At 29.5% G+C, this 24,639-nt stretch overlaps 2 protein-coding genes across 4 annotated transcripts; one reads left to right on the top strand and one right to left on the bottom strand.

Annotated features, from left to right (window-relative positions):
* Positions 1-7,558: 7,558 nt before the first annotated feature.
* LOC132938039 (multifunctional methyltransferase subunit TRM112-like protein) lies at positions 7,559-9,047 on the top strand. Of its 2 annotated transcripts, none has more exons than XM_061004703.1 (5): positions 7,559-7,718; positions 7,788-7,978; positions 8,083-8,184; positions 8,294-8,386; positions 8,853-9,047. In XM_061004703.1, the coding sequence occupies exons 2-5, from the start codon at positions 7,901-7,903 to the stop codon at positions 8,955-8,957; spliced, it is 378 nt and encodes a 125-aa protein (XP_060860686.1). In that variant the 5' UTR covers positions 7,559-7,718; positions 7,788-7,900; the 3' UTR covers positions 8,958-9,047. The 2 variants fall into 2 exon arrangements, with proteins under 2 accessions (XP_060860686.1, XP_060860687.1); XM_061004704.1 differs by having other exon boundaries at positions 7,596-7,718; positions 7,767-7,978.
* A 3,353-nt stretch (positions 9,048-12,400) lies between these two features.
* LOC132938439 (zinc finger protein on ecdysone puffs-like) lies at positions 12,401-22,943 on the bottom strand. 2 transcript variants are annotated; one of them, XM_061005271.1, is made up of 14 exons: positions 22,753-22,943; positions 22,213-22,499; positions 21,302-21,357; positions 19,610-20,091; positions 16,496-16,562; positions 16,176-16,433; positions 16,002-16,097; positions 15,696-15,926; positions 15,511-15,612; positions 15,312-15,432; positions 15,151-15,237; positions 14,286-14,515; positions 14,071-14,206; positions 12,401-12,813 (listed from the first exon to the last, which is right to left on the bottom strand). In XM_061005271.1, the coding sequence occupies exons 1-14, from the start codon at positions 22,767-22,769 to the stop codon at positions 12,557-12,559; spliced, it is 2,427 nt and encodes an 808-aa protein (XP_060861254.1). In that variant the 5' UTR covers positions 22,770-22,943; the 3' UTR covers positions 12,401-12,556. The 2 variants fall into 2 exon arrangements, with proteins under 2 accessions (XP_060861254.1, XP_060861255.1); XM_061005272.1 differs by lacking the exon at positions 12,401-12,813 and having other exon boundaries at positions 13,459-14,206; positions 22,753-22,941.
* Between the last annotated feature and the right edge of the window lie 1,696 nt (positions 22,944-24,639).

The following is a 24,639-nucleotide window of genomic DNA, read 5'->3' as shown; positions in this document are numbered from 1 at the left end:
GGGACATTTTAGTTTGAACTTCGTTATGTGTGTTGCTACTGTAAACTTTTTTCCAAATTTCTTTTTTGTTTTCTAAAATCAATTTGCCTGCAGGCGCCAACACCTCCCTTCAATTTTTTTTTTATGATTTTAACTCTAGCCAATTTTTTTAAATATAGTCAATCTGGTGCCCCATGAATAATCATTCTTTAATGAACTAAATATTTTAAATAGTGTTTTCTGTTTATGTTTCGGGACATTTTAGTTTGAACTTCGTTATGTGTGTTGCTACTGTAAACTTTTTTCCAAATTTCTTTTTTGTTTTCTAAAATCAATTTGCCTGCGGGCGCCAACACCTCCCTTCAATTTTTTTTTTAGTACTGTAACTCTAGTTGAATATTTTGTATTGACTTGAAAATAACTTAGTGCCCCATGAATTCTTTAATGATCTAAATATTTTGAATAGTTTTTTCTGTTTATGTTTCGGGACATTTTAGTTTGAACTTCGTTATGTGTGTTGCTACTGTAAATTTTTTTCCAAATTTTTTTTTTTGTTTTCTATAAGCTATTTGCCTGCGGGCGCCAACCCCTCCCTTCAATTTTTTTTTCAGTTCTGTAACTCTTGTTGAATATTTTGTATTGACTTGAAAATTGATAACTTGGTGCCCCATGAATTATCATTCTTTTATGAACTAAATATTTTAAATAGTTTTTTCTGTTTGTGTTTCGGGACATTTTAGTTTGAACTTCGTTATGTGTGTTGCTACTGTAAACTTTTTTCCAAATTTCTTTTTTGTTTTCTAAAATCAATTTGCCTGCAGGCCCCAACACCTCCCTTCAATTTTTTTTTTATGATTTTAACTCTAGCCAATTTTTTTAAACATAGTCAATCTGGTGCCCCATGAATAATCATTCTTTAATGAACTAAATATTTTAAATAGTGTTTTCTGTTTATGTTTCGGGACATTTTAGTTTGAACTTCGTTATGTGTGTTGCTACGGTAAACTTTTTTCCAAATTTCTTTTTTGTTTTCTAAAATCAATTTGCCTGCGGGCGCCAACACCTCCCTTCAATTTTTTTTTTAGTACTGTAACTCTAGTTGAATATTTTGTATTCACTTGAAAATTGATAACTTGGTGCCACATGAATAATCATTCTTTAATGAACTTAATATTTTGAATAGTTTTTTCTAAATATTTCCCAAATTTTTTTTTGTTTTCTAAAATCTATTTGCCTGCGGGCGCCAACCCCTCCCTTCAATTTTTTTTTTTTTAGTACTGTAAGTCTAGTTGAATATTTTGTATTGCCTTGAAAATTGATAACTTGGTGCCCCATGAATAATAATTCTTTAATGAACTAAATATTTTGAATAGTTTTTTCTAAATTTATTTCCAATTTTTTTTTTTGTTTTCTAAAATCTATTTGCCTGCGGGCGCCAACACCTCCCTTCAATTTTTTTTTTTATGATTTTAACTCAAGCCAATTTTTTTAAACATTGTCAATCTGGTGCCCCATGAATAATCATTCTTTAATGAACTAAATATTTTGAATAGTTTTTTCTAAATTTATTTCCAATTTTTTTTTTTTGTTTTCTTAAATCTATTTGCCTGCGGGCGCCAACCCCTCCCTTCAATTTTTTTTTTTTAGTACTGTAAGTCTAGTTGAATATTTTGTATTGCCTTGAAAATTGATAACTTGGTGCCCCATGAATTATCATTCTTTTATGAACTAAATATTTTAAATAGTTTTTTCTGTTTATGTTTCGGGACATTTAAGTTTGAACTTCGTTATGTGTGTTGCTACTGTAAACTTTTTTCCAAATTTCTTTTTTGTTTTCTAAAATTAATTTGCCTGCGGGCGCCAACACCTCCCTTCAATTTTTTTTTTTAGTACTGTAACTCTAGTTGAATATTTTGTATTGACTTGAAAATTGATAACTTGGTGCGCCATGAATAATCATTCTTTTATGAACCTTATATTTTGAATAGTTTTTTCTGTTTGTGTTTCGGGACATTTTAGTTTGAACTTCGTTATGTGTGTTGCTACTGTAAACTTTTTTCCAAATTTCTTTTTTGCTTTCTAAAATTAATTTGCCTGCGGGAGCCAACACCTCCCTTCAATTTTTTTTTTTAGTACTGTAACTCTAGTTGAATATTTTGTATTCACTTGAAAATTGATAACTTGGTGCGCCATGAATTCTTTAATGAACTAAATATTTTGTGTTCCTACGATTTAATTTCTTCTACAATTTTTTTTTTTTGGTTCCTGAAATTGCATTTGCCTGCGGGCGCCAACACCTCCCTTCAATTTTTTTTTATGATTTTAACATTAGCCGATTTTTTTAAATATTGGTAACCTTGTGCATTCTTACAGTAACATTTTTTCCACATTTTTTTTTTGGTTTTCTAAAATGCATTTGCCTGTCGGCGCCAACACCTCCCTTCAATTTTTTTTTATGATTTTAACATAAGCCGATTTTTTTAAACATTGGTAACCTGGTGCATTCTTACAGTAACATTTTTTCCACATTTTTTTTTTGGTTTTCTAAAATGCATTTGCCTGCCGGCGCCAACACTTCCCTTCAATTTTTTTTTATGATTTTAACATTAGCCGATTTTTTTAAATATTGGTAACCTGGTACATTCCTACAGTAACATTTTTTCCACATTTTTTTTTGGTTTTCTAGAATGCATTTTCCTGCGGGCGTTAACACCCTCTTTCAATTTTTTTTTTGTTATGTAACTATAGTTGAATTTTTCGTATATACTTTTTAAACATTGATAAGTTGGTGCCCTCTGAATAATCCATCATTAATGAACTAAATATTTTGAATAGTTTTTTCTGTTTAAGATTCTGGACATTTTAGTTTCAAGTTTTTAATTTCAATTTTTTTTTGTTTTCTAACATGCTTTTGCCTGCGGGCGCCAACACCCTCCTTCAATTTTTTTTTTTTAGTTATGTAACTAGTTGCATTTTTTGTATAGACTCGAATAATGATGTCTTGGTGCCCTATGAATAAACCTTCTTGAATAAACTATATATTTCTTTTAGTTTTTTCTGTTTAAGATTCTGGACATTTTAGTTTGTACTTTGTAATGTGTGTTCCTACGATTTAATTTCTTTTACAATTTTTTTTTTGGTTCCTGAAATATCATTTGCCTCTTGGCGCCAACACCTCCCTTCAATTTTATTTTATGATTTTAACATTAGCCGAATGTTTTAAATATTGATAACCTGGTGTATTCCAACAGTAACATTTTTTCGACATTTTTTTTGGTTTTCTAAAATACATTTGCCTGCGGGCTCCAACACCTTCTTTCAATTGTTTTTAGATTCTGAGCGAAGCGATGAATGTATTGATTTTACAATGATGTGTGTTTTTTTTTTATTTTTGTGTCTGTCATCACCTTTTAGGACAGTAAAAGTGCTTGGATTTTCTTCAATACTAACTTTTCTGATAGGAATGTGAATCTTGTTGGTACTTTGGGGGGGAGGGGGGCAAAAGTAAAAATTTCCCAGTAGTTTTCACAAGCGACGTGAAAAACAAAAGAAAAATTAAGGAAAAACGGGAATTTTTACGCAAAATCTGTTTTCGAGAAAATCGATTTTGGTTTTTGGTGTAACTCTAAAACAAATGACAGTAGGGAATTTTGACTGAATGTTTATATAAACAATTTCTATACACCATAAAATTTTCCAAATATTTTGACTCTTTTTGAGCTGTTTACGGACATTGTCAGTTTTCAATTTTTTTGTTTTTTTTTCTATAAATATCAATAAAATTTTATCTGTTGAGTAAAAAAGCTTGAAAATTGAATAGAAGGCTCCTAAGTTATTGTTTCAAAGGCAGATGAAAAAAATTAAAAATCCTTAGTCACAGTTTTTATTTATAAGCATTTAAAGTTCAAATTTTGACAAAATACGGAAAAATCACAAAAATTAGCAAATTATTTTGAGTTGAGAATTCATAAAAATTTTTCTTTTTAAATCTAAGATATGCAAATGTAATATAAGATTACTCATAAGTTTGTCTACCTTTATCAAAAAAAAAAATGTCTACAAGAAACTTAAATTAAATTTTTATGAGTGTCTGAAATTTATATTTTTACAACATTTGATATTCACTCGATTTCTCATGTAACAATTTTCTTATTATATTATAATTAAAAAACGAATGACTGTAGATACTTGAAAATTTCACTGAATGTTTATATTAGCATTTTCTATATACCATATAAGATTTATAAAATATTTTGACTCTTTTTGAGCTGTTTACGGACATTGTCAGTTTTCAATTTTTTTAGTTTTTTTTTCTATAAATATCAATTAAATTTTATTTGTTGGGTAAAAAGCGTGAAAATTTAATATAAGGCTCCTGATATATCGTTCTAATAGCAGTTGAAAAATATTATAAATACATCGGTACAATTTTTTTTTATTTTGTGGTTAACTTTAAAACATACCTCGACTTGTTATGTATATCCACCATGGGTGGGTGTCAGAATTTTTTTTGCATCATCAATTTTAAAACGTTGATTTACCTAGATTAAAAAAAAAATTAATTTGTTATACTTAAGCTCGGTAAACTTTAAGCGTTGTACGGGTGCGTAAAACACCGAAAATCGTGAACATGTAAGGCTATACAAATGGTTTCCCGGTAGTAGAGTTTTGGACAAGTACCTACATAGGTAACTTATAATAATTCATATTATAAATTAATTGAGGAGTAGTAGTTTTCACACAGATCCTCCTCTGCTGTCGGTTCAAACGGAAAAAAAAAAAAAAAAATATTGTAAATTAATTAGGTACCAAAAAAATATAACTTCTCAAACACTGTGTCTATTGGCACTGCCGGGAGAATGTATTAGAATGTCTATAAACTTGCGGACCAGTTTGTATAGTTACATTTGGCATGCGAACTATAATTGAAATAGATAACCAGAATAGGTGCATTGCAGATGACAAAGATTTCTGTAAAAGAACATACCATTTATCAATATACCGTATAGGTACTGAGTATAATACTATAATATATTAGTTCTATGGATTTATCATAGTAAATAATATATTTTATAATATCTATGGTAATCGTCAATTGTCGAAATTCGTCGGCGACGGTTAACAATTCTAATAATTTCAGCAAATACTATTGTATTATAAATATAATATATTGTATATTTTGATTTCAGTGAACAAAAAAATAATGAGCCACTAATATAAACGGACAGTTCGTTAAACCGTACATATTATAATGTAAGTTTTAATACAAACTCGCAAATTTCATTATGATCAGGTTATTTTCATAAAGTATTTCGATACTTTCAAGTTTCAGTTCATCGGAGTGAGATGATTAGGTGGAGATACGAGCGTCTAGAGACAGTGCCTCTTATCAGTACTATTATTATCAGTATCACACTATCACGACAGTTGCTTTATCACATAATCGTTTGATTACATTTAAATTATTATATTTGGTTCTATTCAAGGTAAGGATTTAAAAAAATTCATATCTAATATTATTCAAAGTTTTATTTCAAATATAAAATAAATGTATTCTATTATATTAACTTATACCGATATGTAAGATATGTTGTAGCCTGCAACACAACACATAAGTATAAAATAAAATAAATTTAAATTTAAATAATAAAATTATAATCAATGATATAAGTTCCAAGTTAAGATAGGCAATTATGATGAGTAAGGCCCAATGATGTCACGCGACTTTTTCAAATTACTCATGACTTATTGAATTATGTGAGTAGAATTGTAAAACCGTATAACCTATACCATTTTTCTTAGACTTGAACATTCTTTCAAATAAAAAAAACTTATTTTTGTGTGTGGTGTGCTCCTTTAAATAATATATAAATCATAATGTATAAAATTAACAGTTTAATTTTAACAAAAATATAAAATAACTCCACTTCTCAAATCAATTCAAATTAATAACAAATTTCTTAAACTATATTATGAATAACTACAATTAGAATTAATCTAATTTAAAAATGTTTTTTTATTCTTTTTTTGACAACCTCTTCTTCAGTATCACCATTCTCAATTTGGTGATTTTATTTGTAGCATCTGGAAACACACCATTGAAAAAAATTTTTTGCTTAGCCTTTTTTCTTGTAACTACTTTATGTTTTTTGCCGTTCATCCATTTCACAATTGACATATTATGAACAATATTTTTGCACTTTGCAACTTGTATGTTCACCTGTCTCTCGTTTATATTATTTAAAAAAATGTTAAAATGGAAGATTATCTTTGCAAATGTAATATAACAATGCATCTGTAACTGTCATATGGTTTTGTCCACCTTTGAAAAAATGTATTAATATAGATAATACATTAATACCTAATAAAGGATTAAATTTAATGTTTTCTATAAAAAATTTTATTAACCTTACCTGAAAAGGAAGACACGTGTTCCAAAGATTGAGTAATAGATACTTGTGTTTTATATTCCTTTTTTGTTGGGTTCACAGGTTGTTCATTAATATCTGATATTTATGAAGCCTCATTTTTCTACAAAATTAAGAAATTGGAAGTTTGTTTATATGATGAAATTTTATATTTTATAAATATTTAAATATAATAACGAGTATAATAATATGTACTTACTAGTACTGAATTGCTTATAATATTATGGACATTGTACAAATGTGTTCGTAAATTTGAAATGTTACGGGATGTTTTGTATATGTTTTCACATTTTTTACATATAGATTTATCTTTATTAATTTTGTCAAAATATTTCCAAACGAAACTAATTTTTCCCATTTTCGAGAAATTGCGGTGTTGTTGGGTAAATAAAATACACGATGAAATTACTTAAATTACTATGATGTGAGAGTACGAGAATGAGAGAACTGTAATAAATTAATAAATATTAACCATAATTCTATGTCCATAAGATCATATCCAAAATGGAAAAACACTAAAAGAAATAATAAAAATTATCAGTTACTAGTTGTGTAGTCAAAGAATACTATAGTCTAAAGGTCCTATTAAAAATCATCTATACATCAATAAAATGTCCCTTTCAAATATAAAACACCAATATAGAATAAATATCATTGGCAATTCCAATTTTAATAAGTAGCTATATAATATATAATGCCATAACAAATACTTTTATATTGATCTGTAATTCAACTAACACAAAAAACAAAGATTTTCACACTATACAAATCTAAAGTATACTGTTCTTATATTGTGCAGTAACATTAGGGACCTATGATAATTTACATCTTACAATAAATAATAATTATATTATTATTGTAAAATATTTAAATTTATGCGGGAAATGTTGTTATAGCACAGAATAGGTTATAGTATCATAGAACAATTTATACCTATATCACTAATTATCAGGGTTTAGTGGTGCTTACCAACTATGGTAATTAAATTATTATAGTCAAATTATACACCTTGATTATAATTATGTTATTTAAATTTTAAACAGCAGCGTCTAATATTTATAAATATTATTATTATTATTATTAAATATATTATCGTTCGAATATCGATATTTTAACGATATATCGTATGAACATATCGATGCAACGATAATTATCGAAGTACGATATCGATATATCGGTTTATTACTATCGATATATCGTTGCCAATTTGCCAATATTTGCCATCCCTATTTATGGTACCGCGACCGAGCACACCAACCGGCTTCGTACCTATCGCCCGTGGCCGCCGTTTTTGCATTTTGGGACTTGATAGTAAGTTGATAACTTGATTGTGTTTTGTTGTTTATTTTAATTTTTTAGTTACATTCACAATTCACATAGTCTAGCCAGTAGCCATGCTCTGCGGTTTCACGTGGTCTATCCAACTGTCGGCTGTCGATCAATAATTCATTTTTGCGATATCTACGCTAAAGTCCACTGCCTGATCACCAACCATGAAACTGTTGACCCACAATTTGCTGTCGTCCAAGAGTCTGAAAGGAGTCAAAGTAGGATATCCGCTTCGCATTGTCGTGAGTAATTTCATTGTTGTTTTAAATACCTAGTTGTCCTCATTAATTTACTACTGTTGTCTTCTTATTGTAATATTGTGCGTTCTACATGTTGTTTTCGACAGGCAAAAGACGTCAAGATATCCGAATGTGAATTCAACAAAGAGTTTGTGAAGAAAATCATACCTAAACTTGATTGGAAAGTTTTTGTTAACGCAGCTGTGGAAGTACGGATATTATATGACTGTTTCATAGTTGTTACGCAAGCAATAATTTACATCAATCTACCATGATATAAGTTTCATTAGGTTTCATAAGGTGTTTTTTTCATTCTAGATCGGCCAAACCAGTGACCTGTCTGATGAGTTACTTGATGACTATGAGGATGATGAAGAGTATCTCAAAAAAGTACATCATCTACTCATGGAAGTAAGTCTGGGCTGATGTATTAAATACAATCATTATTTTTCTATAGTACTACCGTGTTTCATGCATTGGCCTAATGGCCAGTGGCGGATTCAGGGGTACGGCAAAGGGGGCATTACCCCCAACCCCTCCCAAAATTAAGCCCTGGATCCGCCACTGCTAATGGCTAATAGTATTTTTAATATTACTACCTAATATTTATCTAATTAATGTAGTATTCTTTTAAACACATTCCTCTAAAATGTTTGTTAACACTTATTGTCTTATAAATTGGCATTTAAATTTGGAAACTAATAAAAATTCTTATAATTTATATTTATCATGTGTGAATTCACTTTTAAAAATTATTGATATTTAGATCTAATCATATATTTTTAGTTAACCTGTTGATTTAATATGAAAATATAATTTAAATAATATTTTGCTATATAATGATGGATATTCTAACAATTTTATTTATTTTATTTAGGTAGAAATTATAAATGGTGAACTAATATGTCCAGAAACAGACAGAGTGTTCCCAATATCAGCTGGTATACCTAACTTATTGTTAAATGAAAATGAAGTATCATAAACATTACTTTTAATTGGTTCATGTATGTTTTTCGTGCGTATAATTTTTTTTCCAAGGTTTAATAAAATATGTATTTAACCTGATCTACAATTGTGTACCTTTGATTGATATAAAATTACTTTGTAACAGTGGTGAAGTAAATATGTGTAATATGTTGGGATAATACAATTTTACATAGTCATTATTACTGTTTCTCCAAGAACCACATTCAAGATACTTCCACTTAAATATACTTTAAATCAAGCCAAGAAGTAGTAGATAATTTAAGAAGACTTTTATATGAAGTCACGAGCTTAAAGGTTTAAGAAGACCAATCTTATAAATATATATAAATCACTATATCTATTATTTATGATTGTTAATTTTGATATTGATGTTGTATAATATTTAAATAAGAAAATCATTGTATGAAAAACAGTTTTGCTCTATTCAATCCCGGACTAAGGAGCCTGCCATAACCTGTTTTTTTGTTCAAAAACATGTTTTACTGGAAAAACTCGCGCCTCTTAGAGTGATCCGGTTTCAATCATTTTTTTTGTTTTGAAAGAGAACATTTCTTTTATGGTTCATTGAACTTAGATTTTCAAAATTCTATTTCTAAACCATAAAATACGATTTTGTATAATATTCATCATAATAATAATATTATTATGATCATTTTCACAAAATTGTGTTATTTTTATTTTTTTTTTGTTTTAAGCAACGAAATTGAAATTGAAAGTCTAATACACCCTGTTAACGAAAAAGAAATTAATTAAATCAGACCACTAAGATTTGTGAGAGTTTTTCCTGTGAACCGTGTTTTGAGCAAAAAACATGCATTTTATTTTTGGTCGGCAGTGCTATTGACATGTGGGCACAGTGCGTGCGTAGATAGCCCCGGTACCTGCATACAAACACACTCACTTACACTTATCATAATTTATTTACTAGTTGCTGACGATTAACATAAATGCCTTGAGAGGCGGCAACGAAATTGCATATTGCCTATATATTGCCCCTCATTAAAGACACGAACAGGCCATATTTGGTTGCGAACCACATCAATAAAATAAAGATGAGCAAGTGGTTGACGCTCTGCAGTACAGAAAGTTAAAAGTGGGTCACTGTAATGGATGGTGTTAAATTTGAATTCAATGATATAATATCGTTGTACATGAAAAACGGTATTACTAAGTATATTTCGTCCGCCCCAGCGAAGAAGGTTGCATCTCCGTTTTTACAAATTTTTTTTTTTTTAAATAGTCTTACTGTTTTTGTGCAGTTCCCGTGAAACTGAAAGTATATATCAATCGAATACGTTCTATACAATAAAATTCAATTACTACCGTATTCACGGAAACACGATGTAGGTAAATTTTACCTACATCGTGCACGGGAACTACACAAAAATAGTTATGACAACTTGAAAAAAAAAAAATTTTAACAACAGAGATACGACAGTCTTTGTTGCCGCAGACGAATTTTGATGATATTATTGTGAGTAAAGTAATTTAGATATTTACCTATTTACGTGGAACCTTGTTTTAAATTTTAAATTTGATAAATTTTGTCAAAAGTCAAACTTTAAATACTTATAAAAAAAAAAATTGTGCCTATGTATTTTTAATATTTTTCAACTGCTATTGTAACAATATATGATAGGAGCCTCGTATTAAATTTCAAGCTTGTTGATTCAACGAATAAAATTAATAATTAATAAAAATTAATGACTCTTAACAGCGTAATAACTAATGAGTGGTTTTCCGTAGGTCGGCAAAAAAAGAGAATGGGGAGGGGTGGTATAACCACTAACCTCCCCCCCGAGCACGCCACTGTGCTCATATTATGCGTGTAAATGGGTAAGATACAAGTAAATTGTACCCCGCATCTATACGGTAGATTTAATAAGTGTATCGACGCACTAACCTTAGGCTGGGGTCGACGGACCCGGTAACATTCTACCCTGTGGTGTGCAGTAGCGTGTCTAAGGTTTTTTCAAGAGGGGGGGGATATACAGTTTTTAATGGACATTCAGTATACACGCATTGACATATTATATTCATATTATTATAATTATACATGTTGTATTGTGTACAACATTTGGGGGGGAAGGGGATATGACCCCCATACCCCCTCTAGATACGCCTCTGGTCGAGTGGAGTTCTGGCGTTGGCGTGTAAATGTGTAATAGATAGCTGGAATTCTCGACGTGATGGAACGGTAGGCGGTAATCAGGTCTCGGCTTTGGCGCGACCTCGGTGGTGGTAACTGGCGGTGTGTAGCAGCGGCGGATTTACGGGGGGATTTGGGGGGATAAATCCCCCCCTGGTCTTTTTTTTAGATAGTAATTTTATAAATCTAGACACTAAATCGTGTTTAGTATTTACTATATTAATGTATTATTCAGTTTTGTAAATAAAGTAAAAATGTGTGAATCCAACAAGACCCCTAACAACGAAATCCGCTCTCCGGTTTTGGAGATCTATCTCACTAAATGAAAATGAAAATGATTTTTTGTGGGGCTGTTCACACCGAAATTTTTCTGGATTCAAATTGTTATACCGCTTGGGTGTGATATCAGTTAAATTTCTAAAAATTAAAAATCAAGAAAGTTTACATGCCGATCCCTGACTTAGCGAGCGTTTTTTTTATTATAAGTGCTAACTATATAAGTACGTAGTATGTCTGTAATTAGTGTTTTTAATTTATCAAATGAACAATAATTATTTATATTGTTATTTGTTAGAATGTTAGATGTTCTAATTAATAATTACTATAGTAAAATTAAATATTTATGATATTATTATTTTTGTACTAAATTTATTATTATATAAGTAGACGTTGGTGTTGATACTATAGGATGATAATTATTAAAGAATCTAAACTCAAAGAATAAGTTTTGACTGTAAATTAAAAATTTAAATTTATTTTAGATCTAATTAATAATAATCAATGTATTATTGTTATTCACTAAAAATAATGACTAATTGGTATCCAATGTAGAATTTATGGTGTTTAAAGTGTAAACTGTTCAACCTTTAGTGAACAAATTTTTGAAACCTCAAAGGGGGATGTGGGAGGCGAAGCCCCCCACTTTTTGTACCTATGCTATTCAATGCGGCTCATCCCCTCCCTATAACAATTCTTAAATACGCCACTGGTGTGTGTCCTCGACGTGTCGATTGATAGTCCCTAGTCAGCGTGGTCAGGTGTAGTGAATAGTGGCTGGTTAGCGGCAGTTGGGCCGCAGCTTCGGCGGCGGCAGACAGAGAACGGACGGCCAAATAAGTTATAGTTATCACAGTTCGGCGGCGGGTCTACCAGCAGGTTAGATACGATATATAAACTCGTATCCCGTACAGATAGCCAGGTGGGAGGACTAAGGGGGATATAGCCCCCTCAATGACTGTGTTGACCTTAGCATTTTACCAAGATTAATAAAAAAAAATAAAAAGTGTAAATAAAAGACATATTATGGTATCGTAATGAGACATTAATAATATTATGTTGTCCCATTACAGACCCCTTTTTTAATTTTGCTTTTTTAAAGGGAAACGAAAAAATAAATAAAATTTAAAACAAATGTGGAAAAAGGTATAAAGATTTATTGACGTAAATTAAGTTTGAGTTATGTCTGCCTGGGATTTTTTCTGCACTCTTCTCTGCGCTCTTTTTATCCGCTGTAGATCTCTATAACGCTGTCGCTTCCTCGCCCCATTGCTCAGTTCTAACCTGGATGGATCCTCCGTTGGCTCAGTTCTGATAACGGTGGGTTGGACGTTTCCTTCGGTATATTCCATTTCCTTGGATGGGGATTGGGTCTTAACGCCAATGGATACGGGTGTCGATGAGACCACAGCTATAGCTGGCATAACTGGAACGTCCCATAAGGTCAGTATGGATGATTAATATCTATACTACATAATATTATGTACCATTGTACCAATAAACAAACATACACTTTTCAAATCAATAATCCAATTATTTATGAAATTATAATGCACTAAAGTAAGCCAAAATAGTAATTACACAAGTTCCCTCTCATAGTCTCATCAGACATCAGTTTTTGATTTTCAATAATCCGGAATTACCATGAAACTATATTCTATATTTTTGGAGGTTTTTTTACCATCCCCTTATTTCAGTGTTTTTCTCCCCAAATACCCCTTACAAAAATGTAGGATGAATAATGTTTTTTTGTACAGGTTATATTATGATGTGATCGGTAACACTATTGTTTTATTTTGAAATATTCTGAGTACAATTTATCATCATTAAAACATTTTTAGTTATGGAATATTATTATATGTATCTTAAAAATTATGACAAGCATTGAAGATTTCTTTAGTGTCAAGAAAATATGGGTTTTTCCGTTAATTTGAAATACAGGAATATCTTATATGAGATACTTGGTTCTTTTTTAGACATCTAAAATTTAAATGTATTCTAAATAAATGGCAACACACTTACAAAAAATTGAAGGATTTTGAAAAAACAACTAAATTATTAACCAAGCTAATTATTATATGTACACATTAATTTTATTGAAAAAAAAATATGTAAAAATGAATAGGTAAAATAAAAATAAAAAACAAAATTTTGTGGCTGCAATTGACTGGGTATGGACTTTTTGACTTACTAGTTGAGAACCATGGCTCAAAGGCTGTCATGTATAGTTTTTCATTTTAAAATTGTTTGTGAAATGTTAACAAGATATTTCAAAATTGAATTTAAAATAAGAACAACTGATTTTTTTTATCATTATTATCTATAAATATGTTACAGTATAATATTATAAGAGTTTACATTTAAACTATGAAAAGCTTAAAAATAATCAATAGTTGGCAGAAAATTACATATAACTTTAGTAAAACTAATATAAGACTATCAAAAACTTATAATTATTAATTTATGTTGAATATAAAAAACAAATTATACCTACTCCACAATCGTTTAAAAAGGAAACAATAGTCACATTTTATTTGTCTTACATAAAATTAGCTACGGACAACGAATATATGACTAATAATTTGAGTAGTAGCATTATCAGTGATTACATCACATTACTTTGAAAATAGTTATTTGGACTCTGAATGACCTATAGATTTTTCATTATCAGAATCATCTTTACTTTTATTAACTTCTATAACAGTATCCAATGTATCCCAATCAAATTCATTTTTCATTTCTTCTTCGTGTTGAATATTTAGACTTGATGAATCATCACCATTGTCAGAAGTTTCATTTTTATCCTCATTGCCAGCACCCTGGAAGTGCAATTAATAGATAGGTCAATGTGCATTGGAAATGATAAAATATTTTATATTTTGTCTTTAAATTTTATACTTTGTTAGAAGAGTCGCTGTCTGATTTCATTTCATCGGTACATTCCTTGCTAACCACTTCAGCAGTCTTTTCTTGAGATTTATTTTTTTCACAATGTTGCACATAACGTTGTAAATGTACACGGTTACGGCAATGCAAATTCAACTGCTGTTCAACATCATCATGTGGGGGTAAATTGAACTTACACAATTCACAGTAATATACTTCAACTTTTTTACAAAACTCTTTACCTATAGAAAAAATCAGAAGTATTTCACATTGATCAGTAAAAAAAAAATTTGAACTACTGTTGAAAAAAAGTACTCATTTTCTAAAAACTTCATTTTCCATGTTAAGTTTATCGTATTTAATTTTTTCATAAAGTATATAAATGAATGAGAAAAAAAATTAACAAATATTTGGAAGAACATTTTTACAGAGAAAATAATTTATAAAATAAACTTCTAATAAGTTATAATAAGAATTATAAATTATTGTATTCCTATTCTTTTACATATTAATGTAGTTGTAGAAATATTAGTAACTAGGAAGTATCTTACGTTAGGGTTGAAGGTATTGAAATCGGAAACTGGTATTGCGGTATTAGATTTAGTACCAGTATGAAACGGTATAGCGTAATACCAATATATACCACAAAACCGCCACAAACTGGTATACTAAAAAACCGTCACCAAATGTATTACGATATGTACTGGTATTACGGTATCTACCAATATTACGGTATACTGTTGCAGCAGTATTTAAACAAAAACCGGTATACCAAAAATCCGTCAACCCTTACGTACAAAAATAAAGAAATTAATACATTTTTTTATAGTAAATAATAATAGAAAATATTTGGTTTTTAAAAATTAAGATAACTCACCTAGACTTATTTCTTTTTTGGACTTAGATTTCTTTTTTCCATCATTTTTACTATCTTGAGCATTTTCACCTTCTTCTGATCCTTCATCTAAAGACACAAATTAATTATTATAAATTTTTTAATTTGTTTTCAGTTCATTTTTGAAGGTCATGATGACTAACCATCCCCAGATCCAACCGAATCCAAAACCATAAAATTGTCCATATCCACATCGCCATCAGCTTCATCTGCACTCGGAACAGCAGCCATTCGTTTAGTTCGGCGATCATAAATATCAACTTTCTGCAACAAGGATAAATGATTACATTATAACATAATAATTGGATTAACCTTATGCTATCCAAGCAAAAAAACTATTACCTTTAAATGGTTGGTGCTGCACAAATGATGCTCATAACGCATTGGCGAAGCAAACATCAAATGACACACATTACAAGCGGGTTGTAGAAATTGTTTAATTTTCTGAAATAATGTTTTTGTCATTAGTTATGAATTTATGATTTACGATTTACTTTTATTCATAAGTTTGATAATTTTACACACACCTTGTGCAAAATGCTACTGAAGTGATCACTTTTTGGTTGTTTGAAATTCAGTTGGCATAATTTGCAATAGTTAATCTCAATTTTTGGATCTTCCTCAGTTGCTTTGTCATCAATTTCTTTTTGTTCCTTACGTTGGTCCTGACGAAACATGAATAATTCATGCTTACGTTTACGGGCTAATTGAGACATGGCTGTGCGATGACGTATTTTCAATAAATGTATCTCATATTCCTAAATGTACACAATTCAAATTATTATACACTTTGTATTTACCTTCAGACATTTAAATCTTAAATGTTTACTTACTCTAAATGTCTTGCAGGTTACTTCGCAATGAGGACACAATAGTTTAATAAACGGTTCTCCTCTAGAATCTAGCAAATTGTTTTCAATTTTTCGAGGCTGTATGGAAAATATATAGAATATTAATAAATAATAATAAACCACAAATATCTGTTGATTCATATATAATTTACTTACTGAAGTTTTATCTCCAGAACCAGATTTAGATACATCGCCATTTAGTTTTTGTTTTTTTACCTTTTTCTTAACAATTTTCATCACTTTTTTAATAACTTTCTTTTTCTTTTTAGGCGATTTATCTTTTTTTTCACCATCATCTTCAGGCCTTTCACAATCTTCATCATTGGCCGATTCCTCTTCCTCTACTTCTTCTTCAACTTCCTCTTCTACTTCTTCTTCATCTACTGACGGAGACCTTACACGTTCACGAAGTTGCTAAAATATTTATAAAATTATAAATAAAAGAAAACATTAATATTTTTGTTACTTATACATACACGAGTTTTTTCCCTGAATTCAGCAATTTTTCTTGCACGATAGTCATCATGATCTCGCATACTAGTTCTGTTAAAAATATTTAAATGATTACTATAGATAAAATATAAATAAATTGTATTAGTATAATTCTTATGTTTAAAAAATCAATGACTTATGGATATTTGATTACAACTGCATGACCTATAATAATAAATAATAACGTTAAATTAATTGATATTAACTTTACTTAATCTGAAATAAGAACATACTGAAATGGCACACATCATAAATGTAGAATTAAACTACTTACTGGAAAAGTAACAATTGAATTATTTCATTACTAAACAATACATTGATCACTGCGTTTAAAACGTTTGAATGTATTTTTAGAAGAGACTTCAAAAATAAAATACATTTTATATAGTATTGTAATCATAGGAATCTCAGAAAAAGTTTAATTTAATTATTTTTGGGAAAAAAGCCTGACCAATATAACTAAACGGAAAAAAATGTCTGTCTGATTTTTATTTTTTATTATACAACCTACAGTAATAGATGGTAAGGTAGATAAAAAAATAATGAGTAATCGAGCATAAGGTAATAAAGATAGCAAAATTAATCTGTATTTAAAGATAAAATTTGCAATTCCTAACATATAATATATAAAATTGATGGCACAATATCCAATTGTTGTCCAATCTTGCAGTTATTCGCATAGAGATGGAAATAGTGATTTTCAAATCAGGAAAATAATAATTTTTTATGGATTTGCATATACAACTAATCATGATCTGTCAACCAGCATCTGGCTTGGAATTCTCTCAAAAAATGTTCGCGTATTTTAATTACTTCAAAAGGTAAAAATAATAAATAAACTATAAATGTATTAAGCTGTATAGTGGCGGATAGATAATGAAATATAAGTGGACAATTTTTTGATTAATATTGGCCATTGTATTTGTAAAAGTAAAAGATATTAACAAATTATTAGTTTTAAATTATGTTACGTTGTTCTATCATTCATTTTTATATTATTAGTAACAAATTATTTTTTAATATTAATAATTTTAAATTATATAACCTTTCATTATTTATATTAGTAAATCAAGTCTTTTTTCGAAAACAATTAAATCTGACTTGTTTTCTGTGTATTTTTTTTCCGACACCCGTAATTATAGATATTTTAAATTAATTTTTTTACTATGAGATGTTTTTATTAAATTATTTGTCACGTTTTCAAGATGATTTATTTAATTGTCTACACTCATTATTTCAAAGTTTTGACTTTTTTAATAAATATTTTTTTAATTTTTTATCAGTATCAATTTTGAAATTTTTAAATTTAGGAATGGCAACATACATTTTAATTTCATATTCTGAAATAGACATAAAAATTGAATTTCAAACAAACTATTAATTAGTTATAAGTATAACTTACGAAGATTTGATACCGTGATTTTCTGTTTTTGTCTAACACACACGCGACATAGTATTTTAGACGGGTTTTTTGCCAAACATTCCAATTGACCTATTGAAGCGATAAGAAATCTGAAAACAGATTTGAATATGTCGTCAAGTCTACTTTAAATCGACTTTCCTACATATTTGTTAATATTATCCCCCAAATACCTAAAAATGTCATATTAAAAAATTGTCGTATTTTAATTTTTGTAGAGATTAAAATCAAAAATTAAAAAATGTGGGAAAGTTGATTTCAAGTAAGCTAGATGACATATTCAAACGTTTTCAGATTTCTTATCGCTTCAATAGGTCAATTGGAATGTTTGGCAAAAACCCATCTAATATACTATGTCGCGTGTGTGTTAGACAAAAACAGAAAATCACGGTATCGAATCCCCTTATGAGTTGATTTTCGGGGTACCCTGAACACTCACTCTGTTCATCTTAACTTTTAATACTTTAAATACTAAGTTAACTAATTAACACTACTCGGTCAAACTTAAATTTGTATATATCAATAAACTTTAAAATATGATGAGTGTAGAAAATTGTAAACAATATTAAATGTTTTTCAAAAATGTAGTTTTGGAATGACATCAAATTATATAAAAACAATGAGTATAGTCGTAGACACTTAAATGGACCACTTTGTATACAATATTTATAAAAAGCACGTATTTTATAAAATAAGAGTATATTTAGAATTTGATAGAAGAATTCTACAATATTACTGTAGTCATATAACAAAACCATTGAAACTGGATGCATCGTTAGGTCAAAAAATCTAACTCCAAAATACAAATTACAGATGAGTACCAGTTTACAGAGTTGTTGACGTTGAATACAAATATCAAATGGAAGATACAAGTCAGTACGTTTCGTATTGATATATCAGCTAATGATATTGAACAAATAGAAATTTCAAAATTATCTTCTATCAATAATAATTATAATACTATAACTTTTTGGTGTCATCGTTTGACTGTGTACCAGCGGTACAGTGTATATATATATACATATTTGTCATATAATACTAATCAATTTAAATAGGGTAGTTTCAAAATTAATATTAATATTAATGTTAATTTGTTGCGAATAATAAATGCTATGTTATGGCATTACAATTTGACATTATTATTTCATCTGGAGTTCATCCATAAGTTACATCTTCAATTGAGTTTGTTTCATTAATTCATAGAGTATAACTCAATATAAACAAATTATTTATAACATTATATTGTATATGGACAAATGTTGTTGATATTTAATATTGGCATCTGAATGAATAACTTACTGTATCTATGCATTTCATCTTTAATACTCCAAATTTAATTCAATGGTGTATTCAAAAATTTCCTTGTAAAATATTATCCATTGTACATGCATAAGTGAACATAATAATCTTTAATGAATTTTAGTCAGAACAATGACCATCAATTGTATTTTATATTTTCTGAACACCAACAATTACTTAAAAGTAATTTGTATGATTGTTCAACAATATTTGTTTAATACTTTTTCATTCTGCCCAATGGCTCTATAGCCTATAGATAGGTTTCATGTTGTTTTTTTAAAATATTTTTTATATATGTATACTATTTATTTAGATATTATACTGTTTTCATCATCTTTTGTAACGCTCCATATAAACATGACAGTCGCCATTTAATTACCTTTTGACTGTATGTATTCTTCTATTGGCCATATCATATCCTTTACGAATGGGATTTGTGCGCCAACCTGGTGTAGGTTCAAGTCGTTTGCGTTTGATAAGTCCAGCACTACCTCCAAATGATCCTCTATAAGACACATTGGCAGAAGACCTACCCCTCATACCAGGTCTTTCAGCAACACGGAATCCTCTAGTACCCCTGCCTCTATTTGATGGGCCAGAATATCTAGGGGAAGGTGGTGAAGAACGATCATCATCAGGAGGCAATGGCTTACGGAAATCTGAACCATAGTCACGTGAACTCTCACGGCCTCTGTAACTGCTACTTCCTCCATAGTTATTATCAGGAGCATAGGATGATCTGCTACTACGTTCTTCTACATAACTGCTGCCACCACCACCACCACCACTACTATAACGGCCAAAGTCGTCACCGGAGCTTGAATATCCACCCATGTCTGAGTCTCTGTGACTTCTTCCACCCTGCGTGCAATTTTCAATCAATGTGTCAATCTCATCTTTTTATTTTACATATTTATTAAATACATAATATATATTATACAGATGTCTGTAATAACATATAAAATATCATTTCAAAATACATCATCAATAATAATAATAACAATAATAATAATAATTATTTTACTAATTGTATTTAAATATGAACCCTTTAATAATTGTTTACTGATATTATCATCTTGCAAGACAAATTGATATTGAGACACTGGGCAGTCTTCGATTCAATTTATTTATTTGTAGTAGCAACATATAAATAGTATTTGTGTAGATCCAATTCAACATAAAATATTAAGCAGTATTCCAATGAATTCAAAAATTGATCTTACATTATTTATCTGCTTCTATAGCATTTTTAAAAATGTAATAGAAAATTACTGTATTAGTATAAAATATAATCTACTGTTTTACTAATATCCATTAACAAGAATCAGTAGTATAAAAATATCACTATATATTAAAATTGTTGTAACTGATAGAAGACATTTTTTTAGTTGAAAATACTTGGAGTGCACATATATGAAGTATACATGAAACCATAATTTATTTTTTTGATTCCAGGTTAAATTTGTTCTCTTTAAATTCCTACATGGGGCTATTTAACATTTTTAAATACATATTATATTTAATTTTAGTTTATTTTTAAAATGTTATATGTAGGTACTACACAGTAGCGCCAAATGAAAATATTAAAACTAGTAGTTCAAATAGTTCGATTGAACCACCCACCCCTTCAAACAACTGTGAAACTGGCTCAACTATTATGTATAAATATTTTAAAGACATTTCTTTTTTTTTTATATAATTATAGCAGAAATACTATGTATGTTCTATTATTTTACCCAATACCCACCCATTATTAAGGCAGTTCAATTGAACTACTTGAAGTACGTTTTCAGCGCCACTGGTACTACATATTGCAAACACTACATTCAAATGATGTACATAGAATTTAATACTATTGTTAAGATTTTCAAAATGATACTGTTAATTAAAATATAATCCCTGCATAGGTAATAAACTTAATATTATTTATACTGTTATATTATACTAAATATGTTCTACTTTATTAAAACATATATATTAGGAAAATCAATGTATAATTGACACCCAACTCCCAAGATATTGTTATTTGAAATCACAGCCAAATAGTTAAATATTATGTTATTAAACATACCTCTTTATACCGCCTATAGTCATCATTATGACTACTTGAATATCGATCATTATTACCTAAAATTATAAATATTAATGGCGATAAGTACCTATATACAATAAACATATAATAATAATAAATTATCTGAATAAGTTAACTTCATGTTAAAAATGTACAAACACACTTCATAAAATCAAGCTAAAGTTCTTATAATGGCTAAGTACAGATTCATAATTATTTTTTTAATCACTATTTTTTTTATAACTACCTTTAGAATTTAAATACATATAGTTATTTTAGTACATTATGGTTTAGTCAAACTTCACTAATTATTAAATTAAAATATATATTTAATATCATGACTAATTAAATAAGTATGATCGCAACTTTGTGATACCCATACACGTCTATTGCGTAGTTCTCTGCTTCTATAATATTCTATTGGCATTGCCGACCAATAAAATGCAGAAAACTACACGCAATGATTTTGAGTATAAAATAATGGTGAGATGCGCAAACGGGACTTAAACTGATTATTTGTAATCATACCTATTTATTTAGTCATCTAATATTTTTAAATGCTAATTACCTATATCATAAATAAAACCTAGAATAATCAAATAATCAAAATCAAAATTAAAATTTTATTTTAATCAATTAATTTAAATAAATATTAGATAATTAAACTATTGGTTTAAAGACAAATTGTTATTAATTAATTACAATCAATTACTTAAAATCCTCAATACCTCTATTCTATGATATTGTTACATCTAAATTTATATTATAACTGTTTAATTATCATCCTCTTTTCCCCAAAATAAAAATGTAGTTTTATTAATGGTACAAAAGTATTTCTACTTCCACAATGAAGGCCCATTAGATTATTTTACAATAAGAGTTATGCAAATAATTTAAGATGTAAATCTTACCAGAATAGCGATTTCTCGATTCATAATTTGAGTCTCCTTGAGATGACCAGTTAGATCCAGTGTTGCGATTCATACTGCTATAACCACCGGTTGATGGTGAATTACTGGACCAAGATCCTCCACTGTTTCCTCGGATACCCCCTCGAGACCCACGAAATGAACTATTACCTCGGCTTCTGTAACTGTCATTGTAGTTATTTCCACCACGACTACCTCTTGGACTGCCATAATTTGAATTGTAAGAAGTCCCACGATTTCCTCCTCTTGTGTTGGCAAAACCACCACGACTAAACGCACACAAACAAATAAAAATTAGATTAAATAATTAAATAATCTAGTATAATTGAAGGTACTAGAATTAACGGAATTAACAGACAACGACCACAGGGCACATAGACTACTGAGTAATGTGAAGTTACTCAAAATATTTCGATTTGGCGACTGACGCAAGGTGAAATAACAAGTAACAACAACATTAATTTGTTGTAGGTACCTCCTATCCACTCAAAAGATCGCCGTTTGTTTACTGTCCATAGTTACCTAGATCTGTAGGCCATCGTGTCGACTGTCGATCACCAATGCGCGTGCGGATCGCGAAGGTGTGAGAATTTCGATACAAATAAGCTCCAGCGAAGGTGAACGCGGTGACTGAACTCTAACCGAACTTCGAAGTAAACATTCGCAAATGGCCTCGTACAGCAACGGCATACAAATTATACGAACTGTATCTCCACGACTCCGCCGCCCCAGTGCCACACCACCCATCTCCATGATAAGCGAATAGCGGTGATACGTGTTTGTCCGTGGAGGAAAAATCGATAGGTAACCGTGGACGGGAAAGCGCGGCATTGTGTGCCTCAAATATTTTTATATATCTGTGGTGTGCTCACGACCACTGTCTACCGTCTATAATAATAATATTATGATGTTTGTTATTATTATAATTATTAATATTTATTTTATAATTTTTAATAAAAAAAAAAAAAAACAATGTAAAATGATTATGACCTACCTATTTATAAATAAAAAACAGTCTTTAACTATACCTGCATATAATATGTTTATATGTATAGTATTGTAGTCATATAGACAGTCCTAAGAATGTATAAAACGGGAAGTGAAATTGAAAATACTTTAAAAATAATTTGGAACCAATTAGGATTTTGGTACTAGGTAGACCTACCTTTCGTAAAAACTCAGGAACCCATTCGGACTTATCGGAACGAATTCGGATAGGTACACTGTCTGGTCTAAGTCACGGACTTGGATAAACCATTAAAGTGCCCCATTTACGATTAATTTTTAATTGTATCAATAATTATTCGTCAATAAACATTAAAATGGTTTTAATATTTTCAATATCTTAATCAATATATACGGTCAATAATATTATATTGATACAATACAATTGCTGCATTCTGACATTCTGTATTGTGCTTTTAAGATAAAGTTCATCTAATATCTATTTGTCCGTGCCCAGAGTATTGCCTCTTTTCCCGTTCACAATTTTCAATAATTTTTTTTGTTTAAAACAATTCCACGTTTCACAAAATAACAAATAATACGCTACTGCAGGGTTTATGTGTAAATTCAGGGGCGGACTGGGAATAAAAATTGGCGCCGGGGAAACAATAAATTCGAACCAATTTTGGACTAATAATAAAATATCTACCTATAAGTTATCGGCCCAAATTTTCGCCCACCCGCCAGTCCACCCAGAGACGCAACTAGGGTTAAATATTTAAAATTCAGGGGGGGCTAACCAAAAACAAAACTATTTATTTAAAATAACCTACAGGGGCTTATATCTAAATCAATTAGGAATATTTTGGGGGGGGGGATAAATCTTAGTCAAAGCGGGGACTAAGTCTCCCTTACTCTCCCTAGTTGCGCCAGTGAGTCAGCGCCTGTGTGTAATATGGAAATTATTATGGAGTCCATAGGCGTGTTTACGGGAGGGGCCGGGTGGGCACTGGCCCCCCCGGCAGACTGTGCCTCCAAAAAAAAAAAATGCCAGGATAAAAAAAAAAGTCGTGCGGTGTGTACCCTGCAGTAGGTACCTATAGATTTTGATTAATTGTAATTTTTTAAGTTACGCATTTATTAACTAGTGATTATATTATCATATTATAATATTATGTTCATCATATTATAGTTTTATCAGTTAATATTATCCAATTACCGGTTAATTATTTCAAAAATATTTTTAGATATTTTACGACTTGTTAAAATAATTTAAATTTTGTCAGATACTCTAAATATATATTACCTACTGATTAGTTTATAGTTTTTCAATTTGTATGTTGTTTACCTTGTATAATGGATGGGAAAAAAAGTATTTTTATTGTTTTGACAATGGTTATTTTTGATTATAATTAAAAAATACTCCTATCATTGTGAATTTTGTAACATAAAAAATGAATGTTT

The sequence above is a fragment of the Metopolophium dirhodum genome, chromosome 2 (genome assembly GCF_019925205.1).
Source record: "Metopolophium dirhodum isolate CAU chromosome 2, ASM1992520v1, whole genome shotgun sequence".
Taxonomy (NCBI): Eukaryota; Metazoa; Arthropoda; class Insecta; order Hemiptera; family Aphididae; genus Metopolophium; species Metopolophium dirhodum.
Note: the sequence above shows the minus strand (reverse complement) of the source record. Positions and strands in the feature narration are given on the sequence as shown.

Bases quoted from the DNA above. Each gene is read 5' to 3' on its own strand.
- LOC132938039 (XM_061004703.1), top strand. From the start codon at position 7,901: ATGAAACTGTTGACCCACAATTTGCTGTCGTCCAAGAGTCTGAAAGGA. The intron at 7,979-8,082 runs GTGAGTAATTTC...TGTTTTCGACAG, and splicing joins GATATCCGCTTCGCATTGTC to GCAAAAGACGTCAAGATATC. The intron at 8,387-8,852 runs GTAAGTCTGGGC...TATTTTATTTAG, and splicing joins TACATCATCTACTCATGGAA to GTAGAAATTATAAATGGTGA.
- LOC132938439 (XM_061005271.1), bottom strand. The intron at 21,358-22,212 runs GTAAGATTTACA...TTATAATTTTAG, and splicing joins ATCGAGAAATCGCTATTCTG to GTAATAATGATCGATATTCA. The intron at 15,238-15,311 runs GTTAGTCATCAT...TTGTGTCTTTAG, and splicing joins TTCGGTTGGATCTGGGGATG to ATGAAGGATCAGAAGAAGGT.